Source organism: Berghia stephanieae, chromosome 10 (genome assembly GCF_034508935.2).
Source record: "Berghia stephanieae isolate SIO BIC M18660-M18661 chromosome 10, UCSD_Bste_1.3, whole genome shotgun sequence".
NCBI lineage: Eukaryota > Metazoa > Mollusca > Gastropoda > Nudibranchia > Aeolidiidae > Berghia > Berghia stephanieae.
In genome coordinates, this window is record NC_088369.1 from 3831014 (window position 1) to 3846013 (window position 15000).

At 40.4% G+C, this 15000-nt stretch overlaps 1 protein-coding gene across 1 annotated transcript in view; it reads left to right on the top strand.

Annotated features, from left to right (window-relative positions):
- LOC144955982 (uncharacterized) overlaps positions 1–15000 on the top strand; it is a 45152-nt gene that overhangs the window by 16857 nt on the left and 13295 nt on the right. The window contains exons 4-7 of the mRNA XM_078886245.1: positions 86–194; positions 2483–2649; positions 10853–11085; positions 12996–13233. Coding sequence (XP_078742371.1) covers positions 86–194; positions 2483–2649; positions 10853–11085; positions 12996–13233 — 747 coding nt within the window. The remainder of the gene's footprint in view (positions 1–85; positions 195–2482; positions 2650–10852; positions 11086–12995; positions 13234–15000) is intronic.

The window sequence follows — 15000 nt, forward strand, 5'->3', positions numbered from 1 at the left end:
GACGTCACGACTGTTGAAGCCTATTCGAAATTTTATGGATTTCATAAAATATTTAACACATCACTTAACTCGATTCATTTTCCAGTTGCCTTATGACGCGTTCGGACTGTTACCTTCCACACTGTGTAGCTGCAGACGGAGCTCCAAGGGGAATCATGACAGTCAATAGAATGCTTCCAGGACCTGGAATTCACGTAAGTTATCGTTCTTGTATTCCTTCTGGTCCCGCCTCCTCCGCCTTCATTCTTATTCCTCTTCTTCTTCTTCTTCTTCTTCTTCTTCTTCTTCTTCTTCTTCTTCTTCTTCTTCTTCTTCTTCTTCTTCTTTTATTATTATTATTATTATTATTATTATTATTATTATTATTATATTATTATTATTATTTATTATTATTATTATTATTATTATTATTATTATTATTATTATTATTATTATTATTATTTCTTCTTCTTCTTATTTTCTTCTTATTCTTCTTCTTCTTCTTCTTCTTCTTCATTGTACATACCAGTTTTTGCATCGCGTCGAAGAGGAATTGGGCGGCTATGATGTCTAGTGGTATGACACTCGCTTTCGGATCGGAAGGTTCTGGGTTCGAGCCTCGCTTGGCACATAGTTGAATCCTTGGAAAAGGCACTTTACCCACATTCTCTCTCCGTACTCATGTGTAAATTGAGTACAGCGTTGTCTCATTCGGGACAAAAATGCAATATCGCCTAAAGGTGTCATGTCCCGTTCTAAATGTTACGTGTTGATGTTGGTCAGGGACCCCTTGTAAAGCGCTTTGAGCACGTATAGTGGATATTGCGTTATATAAAAGCTCATTTTAAAAGCTCATTCTTTAAATTTACGTGGCAAACTTCGACACCATGGAGTCACCTCCACCTGCACCACACTATCACTGCCAACATTTTTCCTCATGAGGTGTCTCTTAAGTCTTAAGAAAAGGAAAAAGTTACTTGGAAATAAATCGGAACTGTAAGGAGAGGGGGGGGGGGGAGGGGTTCTTCGACTTCAAGAAAACTTCTTCTCGGTGTTCAACGAGCACATATCTTTATATAACTCAGGATTGCTAGAATAATAGTAGTGTCACGAGGCGGTTTTGTCATACAAGTAAGGTCGCGGGTTCGACGCCCCATCGCCGCAGCCATATTCTATTCTCTGTCGTCTTCTCGAACTTTCCTACTCACTTCATTTCTTGTTGTTATAAATAAACATAAGTGTTTCTGAATTAAAATTTCATCCCAAATACCAGAGCATACTCAATGTCTCGTTTCTATGTTACATGTTTGTGTTGATAATAATATTGACTATTAAGCTTAAATGCAGGCCAACTAACTTCACGGAGCCTGTGTATGTGGAATCCGTGACCTCCAGAAGTCGGTGAGAGAAGGCTCTAGTTAGACTAAGCTTTGAAGCGACTTTTTAAATTGGTGGTCGTGGATAGCTCATACAGTAGAGTCAAGATCTCCCCGGCCAGGCGGAGTTGTCGTACCAGTGAAGTCGCGGGTTCGAGCCCCCATCGCCGCTGCGAAGTTTATATTCTCTGTTGTCTTCTGGCACTTTCCTACTCACTTCATTCTTGTCATATCCAACGCTTCCCTATGCAATTCCAAGCCTCGGCAAAATGTCTGATTAATTTATCCGAGGATTTGTTCGGTTAAGTTTTGTTTATTTGTTTTTCTTGGTTTGCTTCGCCCGATGCAGTTTGTGGACGATCACTTCGATCCTGCTAATCAAAGGGGGATGGAGACAGCATCAGTTCCAATAAAGCACTTTACCCATCTTTGAACTGTCCGAAAGCCAACATAAAGTTGGACGTTGAGCTTTTATATAGATCAATATTCACTAAACGTGATCAAGGCGCTTTACAGGGGGTCCCTGACCAACAGCAACACTTAACATGTAGGACGAGACATGACACCTGTTAGGTGATATTACAATTTCTTTTCCGACAGAGACAACCCTGTTAACGGCCAGGTTCTCATTTTACACCTGAGTAAGACAAGAGAATGTGAGTAAAGAGCTTTTTCCAAGGACTCAACTACGCGCCGAGCAAGGCTCGAACCCAGGACCTTCCGATCCTAAAGACATGACCCAATATGCTAGTCATCATAAACACATAACGGCCATTTATAACCTTTTACGGGTTCACATCTCTTCTCAGGAAGAGAATAAAAAAAACAACAACCCCCCCCCCTCCCAATAAAAAAACAAGCAAAACAAGCAAACACAAAACCACCACCCTCCCCCCTCCAGGAAACCCTCAAAAAATACCCCAAAAAAACAAACAACCCCCCCCCCCCCCCGCCCCCCCCCCCCCCCCCCCCCCCAAAAAAAAAAAAAAAAAGAAAAAATTTAAAAAACCCAGAAAACCCTGATAAAATACCCCCACAAAAAACAAACAAACAAACGAACAAAAAACAAAACGCATTTCCATACGAAACGTTGGACTAAAAGCTATATATTATCATCTTGCCCACAGGTTTGTCAGGGGGACACTATTAGGGTTCGTGTCCACAACAAGTTGGAAAATAGCGAGGCAGTCACTATCCACTGGCATGGGGTACACCAGCATGGAACGCCTTACATGGACGGGGCGGGTATGGTGACCCAGTGTTCTATACCAGCGCATACGTCCTTCACTTACACGTAAGTGTCGTCGTCGTCGTCGTCATCATCATCATCATCATTATCATCGTCATCTATCATCATCGTCATCTATCATCACTATCATCATCATCATCATCATCATCATCATCATCATCATCATCATCATCATCATCATCATCATCATCATCATCATCATCACCATCATCATCATCATCATCATCATAATCATCATCATTATCATTACCATCCTCATTAATCATCATCACTACCAACAACAACTACAACAACAAAAATTGATGGAAACGCTCTGTCAATCATCGTCACCACCCACACCAACACCAACACAAAACCGGAGACATATTCTATTCAGGAACGAAGTGGTTATTCAGTATCAGATACTGAATAGTGCTTTGCCACTATCCAGTATCCACAAGGAACTCTTTTTTATAGAGAGAGTGAAAAGTGCGAGAATCAGGGCTGAATGTAAATAAACTGCTGACCTACTTCCAGATTGAACACGTGCAGTAACTGACAGCCCGATTCAAAGTTGTAAAAATAATTTGATCGTAATTTTTTAATTTCTGCTATTGTGAAATTAACGTAGTTCAAAATATAAAAATAAGAGTGGCATTCAAATACATTGTTTAATGTCTGAATAGACATGATTAAATGTCAATAAAAGTTCAGTGACACCATGGCGTGGTGTTCATAAGCTGTTTGACTCTGAGCTTAAGGTTCGAGAGTTCAAATCCCGGTAGGGGATAACTTTGTATTTTTTCCCCAATATTTTTTTAAATTCCTTCTGTCTATTGATATTTTTTAAACTTTTGTTTTAATAATTTTATTTGCTTGTAATATACTTTAATGTTGATATTATACTATTGTTATTTTCTTCTTCTTCTTCTTCTTCTTCTTCTTCTTCTTCTTCTTCTTCTTCTTCTTCTTCTTCTTCTTCTTCTCCTTCTTCTCCTTCTTCTTTATTATTTTTCATTATTATTTTTATTATTATATTATTTTATTCTTATTTTATTTGATTATTATTTTATTTTTTTTATTATATTTATTTTTTTATTATTTTATTATATCTTCATATTTATTTTATTATTATTTTCATATCATTCATTATTTTATTATTTTATTATTATTATTATTATTATTTTATTATTATATTATTATTATTATTATTATTATATTATTATTATTATTATTATTATTTTTTTTTTTTTTAATCAAGTAGTTGGAGTAATTTAATCAGTTATCGATTTATTACGAATATCTTTTATGTGTTATCATCTCGTTGTTGTTTTTCATTATTGTGCCCTTCTATTGTTTATTACTTTTTAAAATCTTGCTTTTTTTCTGTTGTTGTTGTTGTTCTTGTTGTTGTTTGATTGTTTGTTTGTTTTGTCATCTAAGACAAACCCGATTCATTATAAATATGTGGCCAGACTTTCTGCCATTTTTAATTGAGCGATGTACTTCCGTGAATTAATTGCCGTAATTTACATGACAATAATAATAATAATAATAATAATAATAATAATAATAATAATAATAATAATAATAATAATAATAATAATAATAATAATAATAATAATAATAATAATCTAAATAGATACTGAATATTAGACTACAATTGACATCTATTTACTGAATACACGTGATATTTTTAGGGGTGTTTCTTTTTTTACGAAACCTGCCAAAACATGCCGAGACCCGACAAAGTTATGGGGAGTAGGCAGCAGTGGGGAGTGAACCTGGGACTCAGGGAAGTGTACACCATTGGGGAGTCAAACTGGGACTGGGTTTGGTTAAAAGAAAAAGGAATTACTTTTTTACGAAACCCGACAATATCCGACAAAGTTATGGAAAGAAAGTAACATTGGGGGAGTGAACCCGAGACTCAGGGAAGTGTACACAATTGGGGAGTAAACCTAAGTCTATGGTTTTTCGGCGGGTTTTGGCGGGCTTCGTAAAAAAGTAATTGCTTCATTCTCGTCTGGTACCCAACTCCCATAGTCCGGCTTCATTTCCCACTGGTATCCATCTTCCTTAGTCTCAGGTTCATTTCCACTGATTTCCTCTTCTCACAGTCTAAGGTTCACTCCCAACCGGTGTGCACTTCCCTGAGTCCCGGTTAATTGCCCAATGGTGCCCACTTCCCATAACTTTTGACAATTTCGGTAGTTTCGAAATAAAAGTACATTGTGAGCTCACTGCCCACTGGTTTCAGCCTCTTGCAGTCCCGGGTTCAATCCTCATCGGTGTCCAAATCCCAGATTCACTATCCACTGCTGCCTGCTTCCCATAACTTTGTCGGCTTTTGGCGAGTTTCGTAAAAAAAGTAATTCCCCCTCCCCCTTGGTATTGCTTTTTTACAAAATCCAAGTCCCAGGTTCACTCCCCACAAGTGTACAATTCCCTGAATCTCAGGATCACCCCCCACTGTTGCCTACTTCAATAACTTTGTCGGATATTGCCAGGTTTCGTCGGGTTTCGTAAAAAAGTAATTGCTTTTATATGAAACTCGCTGAAACCCGCAGAAAAACAGAGAGTCAGGTTCACTCCCTACTGGTGTACACTTCCATGAATCACAGGTTAACTCCCCACTGTTGCCTACTTCCCATAATTTTGTCGGATATTGCCGAGTTTCGTAAAAAAGTAATTGCTTTTATGTGAAACTCGCTGAAACCCGCCGAAAACCATAGTCTCGGGTTCGCTCCCCACTGGTGTACACTTCCCTGAGTCTCAGGTTCACTCCCCACTGTTGCCTACTTCCCACAACTTTGTCTGATATTGCCGGGTTTCGTAAAAAAGTAATTGCTTTTATGTGAAACTCGCTGAAACCCGCCAAAAAACATAGTCTCAGGTTCACTCCCCACTGGTGTACACTTCCCTTAGTCTCAGGTTCACTCCCCATTATTTGCCTACTATCCATAACTTTGCCCCATTTTGTTGGGATTTGGCAAATTTCGTAAACTTACTTATTTACTTAGGCCGCCCCTTGGGGGCCCCAACATGGGCCACAAGTCTTCGCCATTCTGTCCTGTCCTCCATAACGTACGCATCTCCCGGGTGTTGTCCATTCCTGTGTCATCTAGCAGACAGTCAATGTAGGTTTTATTCTGCCTGCCTCTGCTTCTGGTTCGCTCAGGTGGTTCCCATAGAACAAGATTGCTTGCAATCTCCTCCTTGTGTCTCCAGCAGTGCCTCGCAAGTCTCAGTCTTCTCTTTTGAATCTTCGAGGTCACTGGTGGGAGGTCACTGTAGAGCTCTTCATTTGTTATGTGCTCTTTCCAGCTTACATTGAGGGCCATCCGCTGCATACGGGTGTAGCAGCCGTCCAGTTGCTTCTCAAGGGCTTCAGTAAGAGTCCATGTCGCTGCTCCATATAGAACCACTGACTCTACCGTTGCCAGGAACAGTCTCTTCTTTATTTCCCTCTGTAGGTTTGAACTCCAGATTTTCCTGAGTTTGTGACAGGCACTCCAAGCCAATGCTTTTCTGACAGAAATATCAGATGGAACTGCTTTGGGTCCAACCTCCTAGGTACTTGAAGTTGTCAACTTCCTTCAACTATTCTCCATTCTTTGCCTGTATGCTAATTGGCCTTTCTTGGTTGTAGGTTTGGAATACTGTCTTCTTAGCATTACAGCATAGTCCTACTCGTTCCGACTCAGTTTCAAGTCTGTTGAGGACTTCTTGTGCCTGGTCCATCTCCTCGTTCAGTAGAGCCAGATCATCTGCGAAATCTAGATCCGTGACAATCATAGCTGGTTTGCGCCTACTTCTTTGTCTAAGCAGCGTGAAGCCCAGCTCGTTCTCCATGCAAGGGTAGGTCTTTCTCATCACATAGTCCAAGACAATTGCAAAGAGATAGGGGGCTAATGTATCACCTTGAAGCACCCCTGCCTTGATCTCAAACAGCTCAGTTTCACCATCTGGAGAGATAACCTTTACCCGTGTGTTCTCATACATTCTTTTAATAGCGGAGAGAAGTTTAGGAGGTATACTATATGCTTTTAAGATTTTCATCACGGTAGGGCGATGTATCGAGTCAAAGGCCTTCTTAAAGTCTACGTATAGAATGATTGCTTTCTTGTTGTGACTTTTTACTCCTTCTATTAACCTTCTCAATGCCAGGAGGTGAGCAGTCGTGGATCTTCCTGGTCTGAAGCCGTTTTGACAAGGACGTAGATGAGGGTCTATCTCTGGCTGGACTCTGTTGAGGACATCTTATTGGCGAGTTTGGCAGCTATAGCGGCAAGGCTGATTCCCCTGTAGTTGGAGGTATCACTTAGGTCTCCTCCCTTTGGGACTGGAATCAGATCAATTTTCGTCCACTGATTTGGTTTTTCATTCTTGTTTAGTAATCCATTTGTAAACTCCAACAGGATATCATCTAAGTCACATTACTTCCATACTTCAGGTGGGATGTCATCGGGTCCGGATTGTTTTCCATCACTGAGAGACTTTTTGGCCTTCTTTATCTCATCCACTGTAAAGTCACTCTCGTCTATACAGATATCTTGCAGAATTGGTTCTAGGTCTACGTCATCTTCCGTTGCTCTGACTGGATCTTCTCCCAGAAGTGTTTGGAAGTGTGAGAACCATTTCTGTCTTCTTTCTTCTTTTGTTTTACCACTGAGGATCCCTTGTCGAATTGCTTTCCTACCAGTTATTCCATTTATCAGTTTCCAGCTTTCACCATGTTTGCTTCTCTCGTCGGCTTTCTCCACTTCCTGGATGAGACTATCTAGCTCGCGTTCTTCTATATCCCTATAGACAGTTTGTATTTTCTGTTTTGATATCCTCCACCTTTCTTTGTTTACTGAGTTTGTTGGTGTTGGTTGAATGCATCTTGAGCTTCTTTTCTAGCTTCAACAATCAGTGGGTGATTAGAGGTGGATCTTTTTGTGACTTTTGTTCTCCTCGGTACTAGCTTCTCTGCTGTGTCCCAGTTTGTTTTTATTAGTTTCTCATATCGTTCCGTTGGATCTTCTTCTCCCGTACAAAGTCACGTGAATCTATTCCACACCTCTATAGTATAGGTTCTGTATAGTTAAGTCTTTTAGAGAGGACCAGTCATACTTCACTTTTGATGGTATTTATTTGCTTTTTCGAAGACTCAAGTGAATTGTGGCCTATACGAGACGGTGATCTCCTCCTAGGCTACTGAAGCTACTGAATGCTTCGACATTGTGGACTGAGTTCTTCCACTTTCTATTCACTAGGATGTAGTCAATCTGTGTTTTTCTTCCATTCATGTCTGACATGTATGTCCATAGCTTGTCTTTCTTCTTTCTCCTCAGCGTGTTTGTGATAGCCAGGTTACTTTCGTTGGCATGTTCTAGGAGAAAAGAGCCGTTGCTATTGGTGTTTTCATGGTACGTGAATGGTGCATCCTTTTCACCAATATGAGCATTGAAATCACCACACTCAATTAGGAAGTTGTGCTTGGGAATCTTATTGCAGGTTTCTGAGAGTTTGTTATAATGGGTCTTGCAGTCGACACTTCCCTCAACTGGCGCGTAGTTTGATATCACTGTTGTGTTAGGATTTACATTAAAAGTAGCTACCATTATCCGCCTTTCGACAGAGCTGACTTCAGCTAGAGATTTCTCTGTTTGTTTGTTCACTAAAATTCCTACTCCTCCTACAGCTGCACCTTGAGTGTTTCGCCAGGCGCTGGTAGTGATAAGAGTGTAGTTCTCCAACCTCCAGTATTTGACCATGTCGTCTTCCTTGGTGTGAACAATCTTGTGATCTGATATTGCAAGAATAGGGAGATTGAGTTCGTTGAAGATATTGGCGAGTTCTTTTCTTTTGTACTCTTCCTTTAAAGTTCTTGTGTTGAGAGTTCCAACTTGCTTGTATTCTTTACATTTTAAGAATCCTGTAACCCTTCGGCAATCGGTGACGTCCCTTCCTTGCGGGTTTGGGAATGCCACGTCATGAGCAGTACTAGTACTAGCCTGAGGTCCTGGATGAGTATAGACAGGGGCTTTAACCCTGGTGCATTTTGGTTGTAGCTTCATGATTTGGGTTTCGGTTGCTGTTTAGATACATGCGGCGCAACTCCACATGTCAGTTTATTTTCAAAGTTTTCTTTCTTCTAGATGAGCTGCCTGCCAGGGTTCACGATATTCATCTTCCCGGGTTTGGTATCAGAGTTTTCCATCTCCTCCACCACCCATTGCCGATTTGTCGGCGACTACTTATTTAATTCGTAGCTAACCTTTATATCTAAAGGCCATTCCCCTATCCGCAACCTGGGGACGCGTCGAATGGGAGCCGGCACTCCACACCGTGGTCAGTTGTGACCACACTATTTATTAGGGATAGTTCCCTGAGACCTGTCTGGGCACCAGAGCGTATTCCACACGCCGGTGGGTCAGGCATGCCCTAGACTTTAAGGGGGTCTCACCCCGAGCACACAATCGCATTGCTGCGTCAGCTACTCCCAGCCGCGAGGCCAGTTTCCCCAGGGATGCGGGACGTATTGTGCACTTGAAGATGTAACCTATGTCCACTCGTACAACAGCGGTGTCCCGAGACGACTTTTGCTGATGCCGTAAAGAGCAGAAAGCCGAAGCCTCTAGGCCACACCGACCACCCACCCCTTTCGTAATAAAAAAGTAATTGCTTTTTTTTTCAAAACCCGCCAAAACCCAGTCCTAGGTTCACTCCCCACTAGTGTACACTTCCCCGAATCTCAGGTTCACTCCCTAGGACTGTTGCCTACTACCCATAACTTTCTCGGATATTGCCAGGTTTTCGTCGGTTTTCGTAAAATAGCAATTGCTTTTATATGAAACTCGCTGAAACCCGCCGAAAACCAGAGTCTCAGGTTCACTCTCCATTGGTGTACACTTCCATGAATCTCAGGTTCACTCCCCACTGATGCCTACTTCCCACAACTTTGTCGGTTATTGCCGGGTTTCGTAAAAAAAGTAATTGCTTTTATGTGAAACTCGCTGAAATCCACGGAAAACCATAGTCTCAGGTTCACTCCCCACTGGTGTACACTTCCCTTAGTCTCAGGTTCACTCCCTATTATTTGCCTACGTTCCATAACTTTGCCCCATTTTGTTGGGATTTGGCGCATTTCGTAAACAAAAAGTAATTGCTTTTTTTTTTTTAAAAAACCCGCCGAAACCCAGTCCCAGGTTCACTCCCCACTAGTGTACACTTTCCCGAATCTCAGGTTCACTCCTCAGCACTGTTGCCTACTACCCATAACTTTCTCGGATATTGCCAGGTTTTCGTCGGGTTTCGTAAAAAAGTAATTGCTTTTATGTGAAACTCGCTGAAATCCGCCGAAAACCAGTGTCTCAGGTTCACTCCCCACTGGTGCACACTTCCATGAATCTCAGGTTCACTGCCCACTGATGCCTACTTTCAATAACTGTCGGATATTGCCGGGTTTTGTAAAAAACTAATTGCTTTTATGTGAAACTCGCTGAAACCCGCCGAAAACCATAGTCTCAGGTTCACTCTCCACTGGTGTACAATTCCATTAATCTCAAGTTCACTCCCCATTATTTGCCTATTTTCCATAACTTTGCCCGATTTTGTTGGGATTTGGCGCATTTCGTAAACAACAAGTAATTCTTTTTTTTTTCAAAACCCGCCGAAACACAGTCTCAGGTTCACTTCCCAGTGGTGTACACTTCCCCGAATCTCAGGTTCACTCCCCACAGTTGCCTACTACCCATAACTTTCTCGGATATTGCCAGGTGTCGTCGGGTTTCGTGAAAAAGTAATTGCTTTTTATTACGAAACCCGCCGAAACCCAGTCCAAGGTTCACTCCCCACTGATGTACACTTCCCATATTCACTCCCACAGCTGCCCTCTTCCCATAACTTTGTCAGGTTTCGGAAAAAAAAACACCGTATTATAGTGCAAAACCACTATTCAGTATCAGATAATGAATAGTACAAAACCACTATTCAGTATCAGATACTGAATAGTGCTAGCCATTCAGGAATACTGACTTTCAGCAGTCATAACATAATGTCATAGTCCACAGTTATGTAACTCTACCTAACAAGCTTTCTCACAGGTTCAAGGTAGACACCCCTGGTACCCATTTCTGGCACGCCCATTCAGATCTTCAGCGTTCTAACTCTACCTAATAAGCTTTCTCACAGGTTCAAGGCAGATACCCCTGCTACACATGTCTGGCACGCCAATTCAGGTCTTCAGCGTTCTAACTCTACCTAACACGCTTTCTCACAGGTTCAAGGCAGACACCCCTGGCACCCATTTCTGGCACGCCCATTCAGGACTTCAGCGTTCAGAGGGGATATTTGGACACCTCGTAGTCAGGCAACCGAGCAAGAATGTACACATCATAGATATGGACTTGTTCCCAAATTCACGCGTTCTTTTCACGATTGGGGGAGAAAAACACGACCACTTTGCTAAGTTTGAAGCGTCGGCCACCACAAACGACGTCGAGTTAATCAACGGTAATCGATTCCATTTTATTTTCCTCCAAATCTACTGCCGTCTTTCTCGATTTGTATCTACTTCTTCTTCTATCTCTCTCTTCTTCTGCTTCTCTTCTTCTTCTGCTCTCTTCTTTCTATCTTCTTCTTCTCTTTTTTATCTACTTACTTCGTCTTTCTCTTCTCTTCTTTCTTCTTCTTCTTCTTCCTCCTCTTCCTCATCTATCTTCTTCTTCTTCTTCTTCTTCTTCTTCTTCTTCTTCTTCTTCTTCTTCTTCTTCTTCTTCTTCTTCTTCTCCCACTTCCTCCTCCCCCTATTAGGGTCGAGATATCACGCATTCTATTCTTCCGGTTCCAAACTCTTTGGAAGTGTGTATGTAGATTAGGCCAACGTCAATGTTAATCAATGGTAATAACCAGTCATCTTCTTTCTTTCTTTATTTTCTCTTCCTGTTCTTTCTACTAACCCTCTTCCTCCTATTAGGACAGAGCCGTCACATATTCCACTCTTCCGGATCCAAACTCCTTGGAAGTGTGTATGTAACCAGTCCTTCGGAGGACTAATGGTGAATAGGTTAGATATTAAATACTTAGGTGAGGCTATGTAGTCTTGTGGTATGACACTCGCTTTCGGATCGGAAGGTCCTGGGTTCAAGCCTTGCTCGGCGCAATGTTAAGTCCTTGGAAAAGGCTCTTTACTCACAATTTCTCATTCTCTTCTTCCTCTTCACCCACTCACTACTGTTAGGACAGAGAAGTCACATCTTCTACTATTCCCATTCCAAACTCATTGAAAGTGTGTACAACCAGTCCTTTGGTGAATAGGTTAGATATTAAATAATAAGGTGGCATCACTATTTTAGTAGTAGAATGTACAGGCATAATCTTGAGATCACTTAATTATGCCCTTCCGCCACGACATCATAAGATATCGTCGCCTAGGCAATTCACTAAGGAGTATAGATATTTCATCATACAAGATGTATGATGTCAACAGGAATCACCCATGTTGTCCAAGTGAGCACATTGGGGTAATTTATATAATTTTGCCCAAGGAAAAGGAAAAAAAAAGAAAGTGCCTGAAGCGGGGCTCGAACCCGGGAGCTTCCGGGTCACAATGCAATGCCTTATCCGCCACTCCGCCACCTCGGCCCTTAAGATTACGGGACGTAAAAGAGCGAGAATGGATGATTTTTATTGACCAGCAGCATTTTCAGATTAGAAAATAAGATGACATCACTCTACAAGCAGGAGATCAATTGGATTCAATATTCTGATGTCACGTCGCCCAGTAACGTTGGCCATCGTGGGTCTAAATAAAGAAAATCGGTCCTTTTTTATTCTTCATGCTGGCTAGAACTTTTCATATATCTTGTGATTAGAATGTGTAAAAGTTAAAACATGATCAGATTTATAATTTTTGTTCCCCCTCTGGATACGCTTTTATGCTCGTCGGAGAAATATTTCATAAGGACGTCTGCCATTGTTCCGATAGTTTAGAGCTAGTTACCATGCGTCATTACGGGGGAAGTGACGTTACGACTGTTGAAGCGTATTACAAAAGGTATGTATCCAGGTATGTATCCAGTCCTACCGAAGAGTGGTTTTACACTTTCAACGAGATCTGAACCAGTGTTTTTGACATCACACTCTTTTTATTTATTTTTGTTGTTATTATTATTTAGTCATGATGATGATGATAATGATGATGATGATAATGATGATGATGATAATGATGATGATGATGATGATGATGATGATGATGATGATGTTGTTGTTGTTATTGATATTGTTGTTGATGTTATTGATGATAATGATGCTCATTATATATCTCTCTAACTCTCTCTCTTTCTTTCTATCTTTCTCTCTCTCTCTCTCTCTCTCTCTCTCTCTCTCATCCTCCCTCTTTATCTCTCTCCCTCTCTTTCTAGGTAGAGGTATTTTCGAAGTCTTCCACAACCCAAATAATGGACAAAATGCAACGACACCCCGAGAAGAGTTTGTCGTACGTCACGGGTTCAAATATCGGTTTAGAGTGGTTAGCAGTGCTATCCTCGACTGTCCAATCAAAATCTCTATTGACAATCACGTGATCACGATTATTGCCAGTGATGGGAGTCCCGTGGAGCCGATGGAGGTGGAGTCCTTCAGCATATTCGCTGGGGAAAGGTAAAAATAACCATAAGTATAGACAGTTCGAAGTTCACGCCACTAAGATCTTTGTTGTTGTTTTTTGCCATCCTCGTTTATGAGTAAATCTCACTAAACTGTATTATTAACCAGACTATATGCGTTCATGGTTGCACACCGTTTTGTATGTTGGTCCGTTATACTTCTGAATGACAATGTTGTGAGCGCATACTATCTATTGAACTGCACGGGAGAGGGGGGGGGGGAGGTGAGGCGAAGTGGCTGAGTAGTTAAGGCATTGCACTATGGTCTAGAAGGTCCGGCCGGGGTACGAGCCCTGCTTCAGGCACTTTCGTATTTTTCCTTGGATTTCTAACCCCCAATTTTGCTCACTTGGACAACATGGGTGATTCCTGTTGACATCAGGCATCTTGTTTGATGGATTATCGATATTCTTTCATTGAGTGCCTGGGCGACAGGATCAAATGGTGCCGTGGCGGAAGGTCGTAATTTTTAAAAAATTGAATTGTAAGCTTCAGTTTATTAGACGAAGAAAGATACTGGGAAAATGTAGGCTAAAGGTGGGTAGGTGTGGGGATGTATGTAGTCTTGTGGTATGACACTCGCCTTGGACCTGACGCTGAAAATTGATTCATATGATGATGATGATGATGATAATGATGATAATAATAATAATAATAATAATAATAATAATAATAAATAATAATAATAATAATAATAATAATAATAATAATAATAATAATATAATAATAATAATAATCCTTTCTTTAAAAAGTATAGCCTTGTGGAGAACATTGTGCTTATTTGAGTCAATTAAAAAAATTATACGGCGCACAACTCTACTGAAACATTTGAAAATTAGAAATGTATTTTTTACAGATAGATAAACAGATAACTTGATTTCCTTTTATAGTTTAAAGTCAGTTGGAACGTTCGTTGAGTCAAACAGATATCATAAAATATGTACCGACGACACTAACACTCTCAAAAACAACGAATTTCGACAATGTAAAAAGTTGTCAGTTTGGCGTTTTTACGTAAATCGTTGCATTCGAAATAATGTATTCACTTAATGTAAATGTTGCTGCTCGAAGCTCGAAGAAATAAATAATAATGTGAAATTGAATGTAAGCCTCAATTTAATTACAAAAACAAATCAACTGAACGTTTCGGATTTCCCCTTTATCAACAAAACAGCATGAATGAAAGACCACAGATGAATGAGATAATATGGTAGTGGCGTAATTAAGATGAATAAACAAAACATTGGTTGGCAGGAAATAGTATGCTCCTTTGTAAGGAAGGACGAATTAAAATAGAATACTAGATATTTCTAAAAGGTGCGCAATTAATAAAGTGAAATGAAGGGGGGGGGGGTGAGGGGGGCGGGGAGGAACTGTGTAATGCAGTTTAGAAAGTCAAATATAAAAACGTGTGGACTTTTGTTGGAAGATAAATACAATGGAATTGAAAATAAATACAAAAAAATAAATAAATAAGGGATGTCGGTTTAAGTACCAATCATTAGTGACAGCAGCAGGAAGTCATATGTGGTGTTTCATTCATCCTGTTTTGTTGATAAAAGGGAAACCCGAAACGTTCATTTGATCTGTTTTTCTAATTAAATTGAAGCTTACATTCAATTTCACATTATTATTTATTTGTATTCACTTAATTACTTTAAGGATTTCAGATCTACACTAAGTGTTCAACAGTTTTCATCTATTTATGACATCAAGTATTATTATTGCCCCTTTGATGCTTTCAGTGTGATGGTTTCGGGTG